This window comes from Cinclus cinclus, chromosome Z, assembly GCF_963662255.1.
Source record: "Cinclus cinclus chromosome Z, bCinCin1.1, whole genome shotgun sequence".
NCBI lineage: Eukaryota > Metazoa > Chordata > Aves > Passeriformes > Cinclidae > Cinclus > Cinclus cinclus.
This window is the reverse complement of record NC_085084.1, coordinates 80,664,339-80,682,476: the sequence shown is the minus strand read 5'-3', so window position 1 is coordinate 80,682,476 and position 18,138 is coordinate 80,664,339. Positions and strand designations below refer to the sequence as shown.

Below are 18,138 nucleotides of genomic sequence, written 5' to 3'. Positions count from 1 at the left end.
GAACCTTCTCTCATTATGCTCAGTGCACTGGACTAGCAATGCCCAATACACAGACTGCAGACTGTAATTGGAAGCATGACAAAACTGAGAAAACAGGCACTAAGTTATGTACCATTTCGAAACCACTGCTGTCAGAAAATGGTCAAGAACTTGTTGGAAAGCTACTTTGTAACAACAAATCCCTAAACTGGAGTTAGTTACAGCTCTAATATGTACTACTACAGATTCAATTACTATATTTCTGTAAAAGCAGGAAACTAATAATTATTCTCTTCCATGCACTTTTAATATGCTTCAGAAAGATCTGTCAAAAGAAAGATGCATGCATCTGCATGTCTGAATCTTCTTTCCTGCATCATGCACATCTATAAAACCACAATGATGGGGAAAAAAAGGAAGTTGTGTGTAAATCAGGAATAATTCATCTATAATGGCAGGCTGCTGGAGATAAGGGAGAGAAGTAATTTTTAGGAATGCCATGTTCATTTATAAAAAGAAAAGAGCTGACAGGACACAAAGCCATGTGCTCATATGTTTGCACCTGTGAAAGGAATAGCATGCTTTCATGTAAAGAGCTAGCTGTTAGTAAAAAGTTTCAGTATTTTAATCATATTCTGTTATGCTCTCCAGACAAGTATTTCCTTTATTTCCCTAGCAGTAAAAAACCCTTTATTTTGTTCATGGGGAAATCTGACACATTGTAGGCTTCTTCGTGATGTGTAACAAAAGACAGTCTGGCAACAGCACAATCCTCTACCATTGCTGGTTCTAGGGCAAGTGTACAGAAGCACTGTGAAAAACGCTACTCTCTAAAGCCAAAAGGATTTGAAATGTGTGAAAAGGTCTCACTGTCAACTACAGTTCCCAGAAAGAAATGCTAATCAGCAAGCCTAGACATCTGCTTTGTCCCCCCACAAAACAGCTCCAAACCAAACAGTGCCCTCAGAAAAGACTCTTGAAAGCCAAAAACCCCAAGATCTAACTTGCAATATACAATATATCCAATAGTTGAAGCAGATTATGATTTTTTTTTAATCCTGCTTTTTACTATTTATTACTGGATTTTTCACTGCCTTCCTTCAAGAATTTTAAGTTAGATCACAGCTCTTTTAGTCTAGCTCAACTGGTAATAGTCACATTCACAGAAATACTTGTAATCCATCTTCCATTATGCTAACATTTTGTGTACAGAATTAAGCTTTATAAAATTCTCAGAATAAACGCTGCTTAAATTTAGTGCTGCTGGTCTCAACAACACTCCAGTTTCTTTTTCCACCTTCTTTTTCTTTCCAATGGAACTGCATTATTCAGTAACTTACTGACTTATGAATCGAAACATGATGAAAAATTTAAGAAACAATTTTTTGAAACCAGATTATAGATATACTGATTATTCCATCTTAGTGGGTCTTTCCACAATACATAGGACCTTAAGAGTGATATTACCTTCAAATACTACACTGATGTCTGTTCTTACTGTTAGCCCTTCATCCCACTGAACTTTAACTTTAGAAAAATACTGAAGGCATTGCTTTGCAGATCTGTTTCATAAAGAGCAAGAAAAGATGCAAGAAATTTCAACACAGAAGTCTTTTACTTAATTACTCTACAGCATTTTCAGTACGAAAGACTAAACTTCTACAGTTGTTCATTTTACATAAAATGTTCAACAGCAGAGCTCCTGCACAAAGTTTTAACAACTCATATTTTATAAAGTTACTACTCAATACACGTACATTTCCTCCAGATCTAAGTCATAATTTTACATGCAGCTACTCAGAAAGTACTGCTGGATGACTAAAGGAACCATAAATCAGGATGTTTTTAATCACTCACACTTGTTAAATTCTGTAATCTTGAACTCTATTACAGAAATGACTGACATCTGCAATCTTGTTGCATCTATACTATTTTATTTGTATGTACATAAACAGTTGCCACTGACAGCTGTCTGCTGCTCTACTGCAGCAGAGTATTTCATCTCAGCAGAAAAACCCATTCATTTTAGGTGCATATGCTGCTTTTTAAAGACAACCATAAAGCCTGCAGGGCACATACCTTTTCGTAGTAAACTATTCCATATTCTTTATCATCGCACTTGACGCAACGGAATTCAATCATGAGGTACATAAAATTGGAGCTTCGTTTTTCCCTCTGAGGAAAGAGCCACCACAGATGTGTATCATTTATTGCAGGGCATCAATCTTCAGCATTCTCAGTACAGCAATTACCCTACTTCCTTTGTGCTGTGGCTGATTAATTAGGTTATCAGTTGTCGTAGCAATTATTTAGTTAATCATTTCATAGAACTGTTTGGAACCACACCACCTTCCTGACATTCTTTCTACCTAACATTCCCACTTCATGGTACACACTCACACTTAACAGATGAAAATGGCCACTGCTTCCAGCTGTGGGCTACAGGTACAAAAAAATGCAATGCAGAATAATCAGATGACCATTGGATGGTTGGTGTTTACTTTTTTTTTCCTAAATCATTACCTATAATTATGCACATCAAGAAAAAAACAGAAGATACAGAAAAAACAATTCATCTTTTTAAACCAACACCATAAAAGAGAGAAAAATAAAATTGGTCTAAAAGATTAGATTGCCAGCTTATTCATCTTCAGAGGAAGATTTTCTCATGTATCCATTTTTTTAAATGCTTTACCTAGAAAATGTGCTTAGAACTTTAAAATCTGTGTGGGAAACAAGAAAGAAGTTTAACAGTGAGTATTTTCAGTTCATTAAATGCATTCATAATGGCTTGACTTTCTACCACAGACAAAGTGGTTCTCTGTTTAAAGCACAGATCTAGGAACTTTTATTCCACCACATTTTTATGGTCAGTGAAGAGGAAAATGAAAAAAAAAAAAAAAAGGATAAAAGTATGATAGGCTAATTTCTAAAAAGCATTGAAATATTTGTAGAAGGTTATAAAAACACAGATTTTAGTTAAATAAAGGATCTGACTTCCAAAGCTCAAGTTACCAGTAAGACAACAAAAATCTCAGGGCACATGAAAAAAACAGAGTTCTTTGGTGCAAGATGAGTGTAACAAATAGTTTGAGATGATTTTGATCAATGAAGGTTATAATCTCATCTAGGAATTAAACTACCAGATTATTTTCTTTTTAAAAAATATTCATTCAAAACTAGAAATGTCTTTCCTCAGCAACCCAAGTTAAAAAAATAAAGTTGAACAGGTCTGAAGCCAAGGTAAAGGCTAAATGTCTAAAAAGCTTCCAATCACAACCAAAAATCCTTGAGCTAAATTAGTCATGCCTAAGAGCTGCTGTCCAAGCTTTTCCAAACTATTAATAAAGTCCATCTTCCATTATCAAGTTCACTTGAAGCTGAAAAGAGCTAAGACAGCCGTGTACCATGATAGATGAAATGCTGGGCATAACCTGGCCATGCCCCAAAACAAACTCTGGGCTGATCTGCTACTCAGCAGGGTGGGCAGCAGGTCATGGGAGGAGACTCTGCCCCTCTGCACTGTGAGACACCACCTGCACAGCTGCATCCACCTCTGCGACTTCAACACGAAAAAGATGGGGACCCAACTGACAGAGTCTAGGAGGCCTCTAAGATGCCCCAAGGGCTGGAGCACCTCTGCTCTGGAGAAAGGCTGGGAGAATTGGGGTTGTTCAGCCTGGAGGAGGCTCGAGGGCCTTTAGAGGCCCTTCCATTGCCTAAAGGGAACCGGCAGGAGAGCTGGAGCATGGAGTGAGAGGACTTTACTATGAGTGCCGAGGCACTGGCACAGGCTGTCCAGAGAGATGATGGAAACCTCACACCCAAAAACATTCAAGGACAGTCTGGACAGGGCTCAGAGCATCCTGATCCAACTGAACATGTCCCTGCTTATTGCAGAGGGACTGGACTACATGACCTTTAAAGACACCTCCTAAATGAATCTATTCTGTGATTCTCATCACTGCTAAAGTAAAATGAACTTTAAGCTTCCAAGGAATTACTTTTTCCTTTACCATATGCACTGGCAGTTGAAGAAAAAAAACCAAAACCCACAAGCAGGTATGAGTTATATCTCCTGAACAAGTGAAGGTTCATATTAGCATGATAAAACCCCTCAAAATTCCAAAGCTGGTGTACAATGACTTACCTCATTAATCATTTCTATTTCTCTAAAGGTGAGTCTATCCAGCCAATCCACTTTCACCATGTGACCTTGTCGGTGAGACTTGGTGAGCTGCATGAAAAATCCACAATGATAACATTTAAATAGCTCCAAGCAAGAAAAATAACACCAAAGTTATAACAGAGATACTAATATGAAATCAGAGGAAAAAAATAAAGGAACTGGAAAAAAAACCTCACCTTGTACATACATAGTAACACATTATGCACCTTGTGAACAGCAAAATCATGCCACAAAAACTAAGTCTACTATCTAAAATACCAATCCCAGCAGAGATCATAATAATTATCCAAGCACACCACCTTTGCATTTTTAACACAGCAAAAAACAGGAACCTATTTCTTAACTAAAGTCATCTAAGAAAGACATCCCATTTTTTACATTACTATGTTTCATATAGTAAAACTCACCAAGCCAAAAAAAACAAAAACAAAACAAAACTATTTCAAAAACTAACCACACTAAGTAATTCTGCTTGTGTCAGCCTTACCTAAACAGGATTCCAGACTGGGACTATAACCGGGTCAGCTGAAGATCTTAGAGCAAGTTACAGACAGCTTGCTCTCCCTTTTAGCCATTTGATAAGTAGCTCAAGTTTTACTCCTTTGTGTACAAACTGCTGTAGCAACAGCAACCAAGTTGTTTAAAGGACTCATTAAGAATAGAAGATAAGATGAGAGCATACTACTTGGAGTTTCAGATACACTAACACAACTGTTTATGAAACATCCAGCAGCAGACCACACAAATATGAAGATCACCTTTTCAACTGCTAAGAAATGACAAGTGTTCTTCAAAAAAACAGCAGTAATTATTGCAGAATGCAAGAGATGCAGAGGGACTAGAAGAAAGACATCAAGTTCCTTCATCTCCTGAACAAAGCAGTAAATGTCCAGAAAATGGCTAGCAAAGCAAACCCCTCAAAATTGTTCTTACTCGGCGAAAAGTTACAACCATTATTTCATTAACTTTGTTCTGCAGTCAGCCTGCCCACCCATGAGCATCTGAATGTGAACAGGCCATACACTGACACCAGCTGCCACTTCTCGCCCAGCTAGGGAACAGGCAAGATAGAGAGACCTGGGATAGCAGGAATGGAAGTACTGGATGCAGGGGAACACAACAGCAGCCTGCTGCTTCCACATAGAACTGGAGATGGTATTAGTACAAAAAAACAACACAGAAGATTTAAGAGTTGGGATACACTGGGAGATGTCCAGGTTGCACAGTCTGTCAGATACGTGCACTAGACCTTCCATAGCACAACACTAGAGGTACACTAAAAATAAAAGTGGCTATGAAGATAGAGAAGTGAAGTTTGTACCAATTGTACCCTTTCATTATTCTCTCTCACATTCTCATTAAACTGATGTCTTAACAGTGCAGCCACAAGTATGTTGGGGTGAAGTCTGTCTTCCTTGGGAGGAAAAAAAAAACTTGGTTGCAAATTCTTAGTTCATTTTCTACCTCACTGCACTAAAGAATAAAGAAAATAAAAGTCATTCTGTGTGTTTCAGAAGAAAATTATTAATGTTTTAAATCATTAAACCTCCCTTATAGAGGAAAAAAATTGCAACACAGCAATTAATTAGGTCTGCATACATGACCTGAAACATCTGTGAGCAGACAGGTACACATGAAGAACTGTTGTCTTGAATTAATATTTAGAGTTTAAAATAAGAGAGAAGCTAGTATATCCCCTTCAGGGAAAGAATCATTAATCGTCTGCTACTAAGTAAGATGCATTCCTTTACCCAGTATCTCAGCATTATTATTATCTCTTAATTTCATTAAGCCAGAAAAAGGTGTGAGGGAAATGAATGGATCAAAAAGAACTTTAAAGTACTTTAAGTAGAATAAATTAACATACCACTCATGAGAGAAACATTTTAATGTCATTCATGTTTGAGCATGCAAAATATTCCACACTCTTCCCATTAATATTCCTTTGTACACAAAGAATCTGCATTCACAATGCCTCCAGAATGCAAAGCCAAGTTTTTTCATCACTAGCAGTTTTACCAGCAACACTCATGTGTTTTGTGAGAGCATAACCATATGGCACCCCAACATGAAGGAGGAGACTTGCCGCAGCATCAGTTATTTAAGGTAAAAGGATGCAACCCCTTGACAACCTAGTCACTGGTTTTATAAAGATTCCATGCAACAACAACAACAACAAAAATGCATACAGACATAAACTCAGAAGCATGTCAAGAAAAGATCTTTCAGATGGAGAAAAGATCCTTCACAAGCTCGTCTCCAAAGTTACCTGCTATCTGGAGGATTCTATTCTGGGCTCTGGTACCAGATACCAATCAACAGCACAACATTGGGTAAGTCTTTCCAATAAACAGAAAAAAAAAACAAACCAAAAACAACAAAGTTCACACAAACTCGCCGTGTATGTACGTAAGTCCTAGTCCTTTTGCCTACACTTAAATATACCTTCACATAGAGTAGCATGAAGAGGCATTCAGAAACTGATGAGTACGTCACATAATAACTGAAGGTGACTGTGTTTGAACAATGGCTATTTAGGAGAGACAAATCACAAGAACCTCCTCTGCTGTGTGAACAGCTGTGCAAATGAAAGCTCCCAGACACACTACCCAGAAACCCTATTAATTTCCATATCATCTGATGGTGGAATGGTTTTATAAAAAGAACCACAACAATATACCAGTGAAAACACTCCTCCTTCAGAAATTAGCGTCTCCCAAAGCAGCTTTCAGAAGAGAAAAATGGGGGCAGTGATAATACTAGCTTTCTATTAGAATTAACTACAACTCTGAAATGGGATTTGAAAATAATTCCTTCCTATTCCTCAGAGGCCTTGGGCATCATCTTCCAAATGCCAAAGTAACAGACTAAAACAGAATAAGCTATTTTAAGACTGAAATACTCCACTTTATTTGTGCTTTTTGAGCAACAGAGAGTAAATAGTAAGGTTTGTGTAACAGAACATGGAAGACATGGCCTACACTCTAAAAGCCTTTCTCAGAAACCCACTGCATCCATCATATAACCATGTGATGAACAGGAAATAAGACTCGATATTTAGTGTCTCTCTACAGAGACCCCTTAGGCCAGAGGGCATTTATTCTACTGTGATCAAGAAATGGGCACTACTGGCTCTAATCAACTTTCCATTACAAATTCAATGCAAACTGCACTAACAAAACATGGACCCTTAAATGATAGTTAGTTTATCACTGTCATACACCTCTAATTGAGAAAATGGTTCCATCTTTCCTTCAGAGTCCCACAAAGGTCTGAATAAAGCCTGGGAGACCTAGATTAAGAAGAATGCTCACTGGGTAAGTGAACTCAGCAGTTTGGAAAGCTTGGGGTATGCTTACCTGAATAAACAGAGATCAGCTAATGAAACAGTCCAGTAACCAACACACTGATCCATTCCAGCAGTTTTGATGGCAAGAACATACTCTGCCATCAAAAGCTTGGAGGTGAAAATAGTAACATAGATATTCATGAGCGTAAATTAATGAAACTTGGGTTAATTTTTGCAGTTCTACTCAAGTTCTTTCTAGTATTAGAGATATGTCACCCACTTCTGAACACTGCCAGTAATCCTCAAAGCTAATAGGTGGCTTCTGAAAGAAACCAGACTGTCCTCACAAGTCACTGTTAGTAAATGCTTTTATTAAACCTGATGGAATTTTGGCTTTAAGCACCCTCAAGGCATATTCTGTTTTCATTCTTTACAAAGAACTTAGATCTTAAGTTGTTCCAACAGAAGGCTGTGTGCATTAGAATGTTTTTTAAATAAATACTTCAGAAGCAATTAAACATGATCTGCTTTACTCCTGTGTATAAGTCCTGTGAAACACAAAAATAACCAAAGGAAGAGAGCTCTCATGTGAGAACACACAAGAAGCTGTCTTCATTTCTCTCCAGTGAAGTGCATGCTTGTCACATACATTTTAAGGGTTACTTGCTACTCCATTACCTTTGCCAAGCGGCTCATTTGATCTTCAGAGACTGTACTGCTGGTTCTCCCAGGAGTTTTGGTGGGCTCAGAGCCATCAGCTTCTACATTGGGCCAGACTTTCAAGTCATGCATTCCTTGTCGAAACATACTGCAGGGGAAAATGCAGAATCATTTCAGTAAATTCAAAATAATACAGCTGTCAGGAATCAAAGTTCAGCAGCAGTTCCAAGAAAATGAAGTGGCTTCCTTTGCCAAAACTTCAAAATTACATAATTGCACACTACTCCAAAAGTGTCTTGCACCTTGCAACCTCTACAGCCTTTACTTTACTGGCACATGAAGTTCAGAAGAAATTGTGAAGTCAGAGATAACTTATTTGGCAAGTGGAAGAAAAATGGGTCATTCCTGAAGTCAGTGGGGTGATACAAACACAAACTGAAGAGAAAGTTGACCTTCAAAGTCTTATTATTTGTAATGAAGCAGAAAGTATTCCTCCTGACTTGCAAATTATAACAGAAACCCTAGTTCTGCCAGTATTAAAAAAAAATAATAAAAATATATAAAAAACATCAACAAAATACCTAAGTTGCATTTCAAGGTCAACTGACATAAAGCAACCTTCTGAGCTGCCCAATCAAAAGAAAACAAAACCAAAAAACCCTCACCAAGCAAAAAATGCCACAACTCTCCACACACCACTTTTCCCATCAATGCTTGAAACTGAATTGATAAAGTGTGCAGTGAACAGAACTTTGCAGGGTAACTGACCACATCTCTTCTCTGCAAAACCCTGCTTACCTTGCCTAATTGTACTGATCCACCCATACAAGATGCCCCAAGAAATCAAGTGCATTGTCTTTGCCAATATGAGCTGATCACTTAATTCTAACAACTTAAGGTAAATACAACCGACAGGAACATTTATGGAAAGTGAACCATTTAAACTAACAATTAGAAAGACCATCTGACCTTGAATTTACTCAGCACTTACTGGAACCCTTCTACAAGGGTTTTCATTTAAAAACTATAAATCTCAAAAAATTTTTGTTGGTTTCTGTCCCTCTACTTCATCCAAATTTCACATGAAGGAGTTAAGACTTACAAATGAAATTTATCTTTTTCCATGTTCTATGCTTTAATGCTTTAACAGGTACCAGCAGTCTTTGGGGTACAGTCCAACTGATCAGGTTAAATTTGCACCTTAATGCAATGTCGTTACTTTTCGTTAAAGCAGTATCCTCAATGAGAGACATACAACCTCTCTCTATAGACGCTCTCTGCATTCAAGCATCATTAGACCAGCTTTCCTAATGATGATCTAAACTTTTCCTGCACTTCAGTCTAACCTTACTACTTCTCATCCACTGGCAAGGTAAAACAGTCTATTTCTCCCCATTTTCCAGCAGTATGCACATACTAGAAAAATGTTCCTATATACTTATTTTTTTTTCAGCCTGACTAGGGATAGCACTTCCTCCATCATACCTATTTGCTAGACATTCAATGATACAGACTGCCAGTAATCAGAAATTTGAGTGAAGTTGTTGGAAAGAACAGAACACACCCCAGCTCAGTGAAAAGGATAAGAAAAAGAAAGGAAAAGGGTTCAGCAGTGTCTCTGATGCACATACCTGTAAACTGCAGCTGTTTGTGCCTTTCAGAAGAGCACCATGATGCTCAACCACACAAAATTTAAGACTCACTTTAAACTACAAGTCTGTTCCTTTGTTTTCCTGGGCAGCTGCTCCCTACTCTGTATGTCATAACCATCAATTGCAAGAAACTATCTGTGCTATTCATAATCTTCCTCAGTCGACAAACTATTTTTTCAGTCTGCTTTGCAGTTAGGCAAGATCTTTTTGATGTAATATTCACCTTCTGGCACACTTGCAATCCCTGCCACCTTAATCTTACCATCCACAAATTTACTGAATACACCCTCTATTGGATCACAGCATATTAACTTTGAAGTGTGCCGATTTACTGAGTGACATTTTACTCCCTAGAAATAATAGGACATTCACAACTTAACTGCGAACCAATTAAATAATTTTTTTAAAGTAATCAGTACTGGCACCCACGCATAACAAAGGTGTAGATGTGAAGCTATTTCAGCACTGGATATCTTAAAATCCAAGCTTGTAGATTGTAAAAAAAAAAAAAAAAAAAATAATGGCATTATACAGAGGACTTCTTTTATACAACACTGCAGCCCATGTGAAATTACACCCAAGAGTAAATGAAGCAAGTCACCTACATATCTGATTTTTCAAACATGGAACTGTTAATCTAGTTTAGAAAACATTTAAAAACTTCTCTCTCATAACCTGTGCTGTTACTATTCATAGGTGAACTTCAGATGTGCACCAGAGAAGAAAAAGCAGTATACCCATATTTTCCAAACAGCGAGACTGTTGTTCCTCCCACAGGAATGGCTTTACCAGGTCCATACACATCCCAGATGGTCAGAGCCACCTGAGCATTTCGAGGCAAGTCTGGATACTTCACAGGCAGTTTCAGCCACTCATTCCAGCTGCAGAGAAACACTATTTATTAGTCAAAGCTACACAATTCAAGGTACTCTCTATTAGCTTGCACAACCCAGATTCTCCTCAGGATAAAAATTTCTTAGGGCAGATGGACTACCTTCTTGAGGGCTTTAACCATTCAAACACCTGTCCAGAGCATGACTAAAAGACTACAGACCAAAAGAAAAATACTCTATGAGCAGCAAGGATGAGGCTGTCAGTGAACAGCATGAAAATCCATGCTCCATAAGTTACTTATGCAGCAAGACATGCCCAAGTACACAAGTAACAATTTTATACTTACCCTTAACACAAAAAGGCTGGGTTTGTGCTGGCTGGATAAAACTAACCGTAGGTATATACTTGAAGAAACATAAGCCATTTTGAAGAAGACAACAGAAAACAAATCTTACAGAAATAAATACTCGATGCCCCACTAACTATGAGGAATATGAAATAAAAGGCAAGCAACTTACTTCCATCTAGTGCTAAAAGCCTTGTAGGACGTTCTAACTGGAAGAGCAAGAGGCTTCCCCTCTGCAAACACCTGACAAGTTACATACAAGTCAGAGCAAGTCTCTTGGTACAGTCCTGAGAACTTCAGCATTGGATCTTCTAAGAGAGCTTTGTAGCTTTTCTGCTCTCTTTTCCCTTCCAGACTTCCTCTATGGGGGGAGAGAGGGCAAGGGAGGAAGAAAAGGAGAAAACGTAAATAAACCAGGATTTATGCTGTCTGTAGTAGAAATCCTAATGCATTTCTGTAGTTTATATTTAGGTTACCCAGTACTGAGGCTACTCTCTCTTTGCATTACTTGCTTGTAGTGAAATCCCAACACCAGAGAGGAAGTCAGCATGTGAAATGCTGAGGAAACACAGAGTGTATTGCTGTAATGATTTAGGCAGGAGTGGGGGGGAAGAGCAGGGAAGGTAAGAACTACTTCTTTGTCTTTGAGAGGAAAGTAACTTCTAGTACAACTGTGGATTCTCAGACAGACTGTAAGTAGGGCAACAATAAATGAGAAGACATATGCTGGTATTACTAAAAAAGACAAAACAAATATCAGATTACACAAGCTCCAAATACTATTTCGAAAATAAAACCCAAAGCTGTGGTTAGTAAATCTTAATTTTTAACATCTGTATAATGTATGACTGGTTTTGGAAGTCAATTATCTCTCAAATCCACAAAAAAAAAAAGTTCACTTAAGTAGGTTGTTCAAATAAAATTTGGTTAAAGTCCTGAAGAACTTTGCAGAATTTACTGTATTAAGAGGAACTGATGGAATACCACAATGAAAACAGTCACGCCCATTAGATATCTGTCTGTGGATGCACAAATTAAAACAACAACAAAACAACAAAAAAGAACTGAGGTGGTGGTGATGGGAAAACATACAAAATCAATCCTCCACCAAACAAACATCTTTTTGTTTCCACAAAACCATTTCAGAGAAGATGAACAAGTTACCTGCATGGAACTGGCACTGCACATTCTAAGAATGACATATATTTCCATGTGCTAAACCAAGGAAAAAATGCTACCTTTGTTTAGTGGAATGAACTATAAAAGAGGTCACATTAATCTGACTACTGATGGCACAGAATGTGTAGGCTGCTAGGGACCTTAAAGATCATCCATTATTGTCGTGAGTGGGGCCACCTTCCACTACCATCACCTGTTCAAAAGTTGAATAACCCTTAATAAGCTTCTCCAAGTTAGCTTGCCTGAGAATTGGAACATACTTTAACACATCACTGTTGGGCACACAACATTTGAGAATCAGCCGCATCCCTCCAATGCAAAACTTCTCATTGCTGTGATGAAGAAAAGTAACTTTAACAACAAATTTAAAATTACATTACTGTGTGGCAACTCCAGCTTCAACGAAAGTGCTCCACATGCTCAGGTAGGAATATATTTACATGCTGCAGCATCTGGACCTTCCTACAGTAAAACACCCTATTAAGAGCACCATGCTTTCACAGGACGATAGAAACAAGCAGGAAGACTGACACCAGTTTATCTCATTCCCTTAACACTCAGGAGTGAGCTGTGACACAGTGGTGACCCTCCAGTTCCTGAAGGGAAATTACAGGAAAGAATGGGCAAGACTATTTCCAAGAACATGTAGCGACAGAGCAGGGGGAGATGGCTTCAGACAGAGTAGCCTTAGATTGATTAGGAAAAAAAAAAATTCTTTATTGTGAGGCTGGTGACACACTGGCACAGGCTGCTCAGAGAAGCTAAACCGCGGCTGCCCCATCCCTGGGAGCGTTAAAGGCCAGGCTGGACGGGGCTGGGTCCAACCTGGGATAGTGAAAGGTGTCCGTGTAAAGCGATTCTAACAGGATAGGCTTTAAAGGTTCCTTGTAAGGCAAACCAATCTGTGATTCTATGACAGGTGAAAGGATATATGGGAACCAGGCACTGACAATCGCTGCCGTGGAGCACCTGAGGACACGGCACATCTGACACGCATTCACAGCCCAGCTCCTCGCCCGCCCCGTCCCGTCCCGTCGTCTCCCGGCGGGCCGGGGCGCTGGCAGGGACGCGGCACCCGGAGCTGAGCCAGCACCGCCGGGTTACGGCACCAGCGCACCCCGCCGAGGGGCGGGCGGCCCGGTATCCCCCAGGGCGGCAGCGACCGCTTCCCACTGAGCCCCGACGCCGCTCACTCACATCTTCAGTTGCACATTGATGTCCAGGTCGCAGCTGTACACATAATAAAGCCTCTCAGTCTCGGCCATGGCCGCCGCTGCTGCTGCTCCCCGCCCGCCCCCTCAGCGCCCGTGGGCAGCAGCACCGACCTCCCCGGCCGCGTTCTGAGCATGCGCCGTCGCCGCCATCTTGAGTAAGGGAGAAAGGGACGGTGCCGGCCCTTGACCAAAATGGCCGCGGGCCCGCGGAGCCCCCCGCCCTCGGCGCTGTGGGTGCGCAGCGCGGAACATGTCGGCGGCGGCGCGCAGCGGAGACACGGGGGGCATGGCTGCGTGCTGGATGGCTCCTGTGCCGCCTGAGGGCGGAAAAGGCTGGAGGCTAGCAACAGCCTCACAGAATCACAGAGTACCCTGAGTGTGAAGGGACCCCCAATAATCGCCGAGTCCACCTCCTGGCCCTGCCCCTCCTTTTCCCCTCATAAGAATCTCGAAGACCACTACGAGGTCAGTCTATTTCACTTGCAGACCTTTCACCATCCTCGTGGGCTTCTTTGGATCCTCACAGAGTAGTCTGGGTTGGGAAGTGAATTTAAAGCTCCTGTATTTCCAGCCTCCTGCCATGGGCAGGTACATATTCCTCTAGACCAGGGCTCCCCCCAGAGCTCAGGGATCCATACAGCTATGCCATTATTTATACACAGAAGTTCAGTTAATGACTCCTCTTGCAAAGCCCCTCCATTATGATTAATTAAGTCGTTTTCATACAAGTTAGCTAATCTCAGCTCAATGAAAGGGCCTTCACCAGTCACACAATGATTCTTTATCTGGCACAGGCAGCCAGAAACTACCTACAACCAAAATACTGTCAATTAACATATGACTTAAATATGTATATTTAGTGTTTTGAGAATTATTGCACACTGTGAGCACGTTTTAGTGGCAAAAATACACATACTACGTGCATATAGTCATGATTAGCCAATACTTACTGTCTGTGTAGGCAAAGCAGCCAGCACTGACAACAGAAGTTTTGTGTTTTATGATCCATCACAACTGCTGGACTTCTTAGGACTGGTGAACAAAAGAAGGGCTATTTTACTCTAGCTCACTGGAACATTGTAAGTCCTGAGGAAGTATCCAGACAGGTGCTCTCTCACAGCACAACTAAGACTGAAAAAAAAAAAAAAAAAAAATCATTGTCACCTGGAAACACTGTTTTCCATTTTCACAGCAGGACAGGGTTGACAGGTGCATGCGGAAAGACATCTCAGCTACTCCTTTTCTGCAAGTCAGCAGGTATGAGGGAAGAGGCCAAAGCAGGGGAGCAATGTTTCTTTTAAGAAAAAAATTATTTTTTAACCTCAACACTTTTTGTTCTCCCCTTAAGTGCTGTGAGCAGATCTTTCCTTCTTTTTCTTTTCCCCAAAGCAAACAAGAAGCTGGAGAAGTCCATAGCCCAGAATTGACATCACTAAAATGAAGTCTTTTGATTTCCACCACTACCATGGTGGCATATATCGTTGAGTGCAAAACATAACTTAAGTATTATTAAACTTAAAAATGTCTCTGCACCATAAAGGTGATCTTTTATCCATCTTTTCTATCTTAATTCTCCATTTTCTGGTCACATTTACATTTTCAGCAGTCCTGGCAGCTGCCATTTGTTTCTTGCCTGCCTCACAATTTTTTATGACTTCTGTTTGTTTGTTATTGTGGTTCCATCCCTGTTTTTTTTATTGGTTTTTTTTGTCTTTTTTTTTGTTTTGTTTTGTTTTTTTTAATGTAAAATCCCTGCTTTCTGTTACAGGAATAAACATATTTTTCTCCTTGGGTGTGAAGAAAAAGTAGAACATAATCCTGCAAAAAATTAAAAGACTGATGAATCTCACTGGTTTAAAGCTAAGCAATGTATGCCTCTCTGCACAAACAATAAGTACACTCACATGTGTGTACCTGTTTTGGCATGGTCTTTTGTCAGGAAAAATTAGATTATTTCTCAATTAATGAAATTAGTGGTATCAGTTTAATAATATCGCAGTCTGTTGCTTCAATTACAGGCATTTTTAGGTAATTATTGAAGCTTTGTGTAAGAAACAAAAAGAAAAAAAACCTAAGGAAAAATATTATAGAAGGCCTCTGAAAAAAGGCATTAAGGTTTTTGAAGTGGTTTATCTCCTAAGCTTTTCAGATTCTGATTGTCTAAATAGTTAAGAGAAAAATGTTTAGGAGAGACTTTTTTGACAATTAAATTGAAAAAAGATGCCATTTCAATCAGAAATGTCACTTTATACCACTTTCTCATGTTAATAACCTTACATTTCTAGGTTCTCAGATATTGCCACAGAGGCAAATAGGGAGAGTATTTTTCAGCTTGAAGGGTCCTGAGGTACTTGGAAGAGGCAGTGAAGAACATCCAGGGTCATTGCTTGTGCTCTGACACAGTTCTGGCTGGAGGTGATTGGTGTCTGTATTGCCACACACCTACAGCCAGTAAAGCCAAATGGGACCTTTTCTGTGGAGCAGATGCAGAGCTAGATAAGGACATTTTCCTGCTTTACTCTCTGCTGCTATGTCTGTGTGTTCTTCAAGGCACTTGACATTTGTGGCAACATCTGTACTAAATGATAAAAGCAACCACCATGAGCTGTTGGCCCCGAGTCAAGTATATATATAACTCACAGCTACCTTCACATGAGCTGGCCCGTGCGTAGTGGTCCATCCATACCCCAACTACACCATTTCTTCTCTCTTCTAAGCTTCAGCAACCGCTCCTGTGGCCAAAAGATATGATTGTGTATGTGTTTTCCAGCTCAAAATGCCTGATGTAGTAGCAGACTGCTGGCTCACGTTTCCCAGGGAAGTTTTGGCTGCCCTGTCCCTGGAAATGTTCAAGGCCAGGTTGGATAGAGCTTGAAGCAACCTGGTGCAGAAAAAGGTTTTACTGCCCATTGCAGAGGAGGAGGAGGTAGGAACCAGGGGATCCTTCACATCCCTTCCAATCCAAATCATTCTATAATTTCATGGTTTAAGGGTTGTTTTACGATCTGTGGGCAAGTTTTTGTAGTGTGACATCTAGGGCATGTCATGAGAGCACTTTGTGGTGGTTATGTTTCTGGTTTTGGCCTCTTGAAGCAGGGCAGGATTATTCAAAGTGTTTGCATTTCAAACAAGGCACATCAGTTCTTCTGTTGCTGATCTGCAGCACACCCATAAGCAAACTCCTGTCAACTCCCCCTTGGTTTCTTTCTAAGGAGACTAATAGATATATGCCACAAGGGAGCCCAGGAGCGAATTAGTATACAACTACATATATGTTGATAGTGGGAACATGTTCTGGAAGCAAACCAGTGTCAAGACTCCTGGTGCAAATTCTGACCTACATTGTGCCAACAGAAGAAGGGGCATTTGTCCCTTCTAAGCTTGGAGAAAAGCTGAGAGTGACATGAGGAGACTATTGGCCAATCCATCCTGCTTACAGCCCACAGTCCCATTTCAGGGAGTTCTGTGTCCAAGCAGTGCTCCACCACAGCCCTGCCTGACCCAGCCATAGAGTCCACTGAGCCAATTCCCACTGTTAGACTAATGTCCCAGCCCCACAGAGGTTCCTGATGCCTTGGTCTGGACCTGCCCTTGGCAGCACTGAAAGTCTTCTTTCTGGAGGATGCAGTGGGAAAGCCCTGGGACAGCTCAGAAACACATTCTTGTAGTGTTCTGACATTTACTTAAGTGTTTATCTTGCAATGCCAACTTAACTCAGCATATGTGTTTAAATTTTTTTTTTTTATAAAAGTCCACCGAGATAAATCCGTTTTTGACTCATGAAGACTGCAAGTAACTGGCTAACTACATGAAGGTTTAGCTACTTGTTGATATTATGCTATTCTTTTAATTGGAAAAAATATAGCAAGCATGATATTGACACTCTTCATTGCTCTGCTCATGCATTAGAATCTCCTTCTACCCCTCTTCTGTTTTTCAGTCTGATAGTTTGTCAGCTCCCAGAAGTCTGAAGCACTGAGAAAACAGTGGGAGCAATAGAGAGGTCTGCTGCTGACACAATTCTCTTTGGAGGGAATGGAGCTATTTTTCTTGTTTTAAAGCAGAAGTGTCACTTGCAGTTCACATTCCACTGATAGCCACAGAGAAATATCTGACCTCTCAATCCCACCAAAAAATATATGCCATCTTCCAGAGGACAGCACTGATTCCTCATACACCATCTATTTTCTGCTGATGGGACTACCACGATAGGGAAGAGGACTGATCAGATGCCCAGCCATGTCCTACATTGCTTCTAAAGACTTTCAGAAAAAAAAAAGCAATACAAAACAAACAAACAAACAAACAAACAAAAAACCCAACCAAACAAAAAAACCCAAACAAAACAACAACAAAAAAAACAGAAAACAAAATAAAAAAAAAACAAACATACAAGTACACAGAAAGTAGCTGTGTTGTCCAACTAGTTTTAGTTTTCCTGAATGTTGACCTCTGTCCACTACTAACTGGGCTGAGATGACTAGGAACTATTCATAAGCTTTAGTTCATCTGTCAGACGATTAGTTTGGCTCACTAAAGAAATGGAATGAAACTGACTAGGCAACTGCTTTCTTCCTCTGGCAATATCCTGAGAAAGACTTTACATGCTGGATGTACAGCAGAGAGAGTTTCTGCTGTTCAAGTACAACCTTAGTGATCAGGTTTCCACAGCTGCAGTGGAGGAGTGGTTAGCACACAGTTACTGCATTTCCTTTAAATATGGGCAAGAATGGAGTTTCAGAAAACATCCCTTCCCTTCTGACATGGCCCACCGTAGCCCAGGCTAGCTCTTCAGA

General features: G+C 40.1%; 1 protein-coding gene across 3 annotated transcripts in view; it reads right to left on the bottom strand.

The window, feature by feature from the left end:
* PIK3C3 (phosphatidylinositol 3-kinase catalytic subunit type 3) overlaps positions 1 to 13,448 on the bottom strand; it is a 65,562-nt gene extending 52,114 nt beyond the window's left edge. For 2 of the 3 annotated variants that reach the window (XM_062513098.1, XM_062513099.1), the window contains exons 1-6: positions 13,326 to 13,448; positions 11,122 to 11,310; positions 10,507 to 10,650; positions 8,136 to 8,265; positions 4,130 to 4,216; positions 2,059 to 2,154 (exon numbers count right to left, since the gene is read on the bottom strand). In XM_062513098.1, coding sequence (XP_062369082.1) covers positions 2,059 to 2,154; positions 4,130 to 4,216; positions 8,136 to 8,265; positions 10,507 to 10,650; positions 11,122 to 11,310; positions 13,326 to 13,393 — 714 coding nt within the window. In that variant the 5' untranslated portion in view covers positions 13,394 to 13,448. The remainder of the gene's footprint in view (positions 1 to 2,058; positions 2,155 to 4,129; positions 4,217 to 8,135; positions 8,266 to 10,506; positions 10,651 to 11,121; positions 11,311 to 13,325) is intronic. The other variant, XM_062513100.1, reaches the window with a different exon arrangement.
* Between the last annotated feature and the right edge of the window lie 4,690 nt (positions 13,449 to 18,138).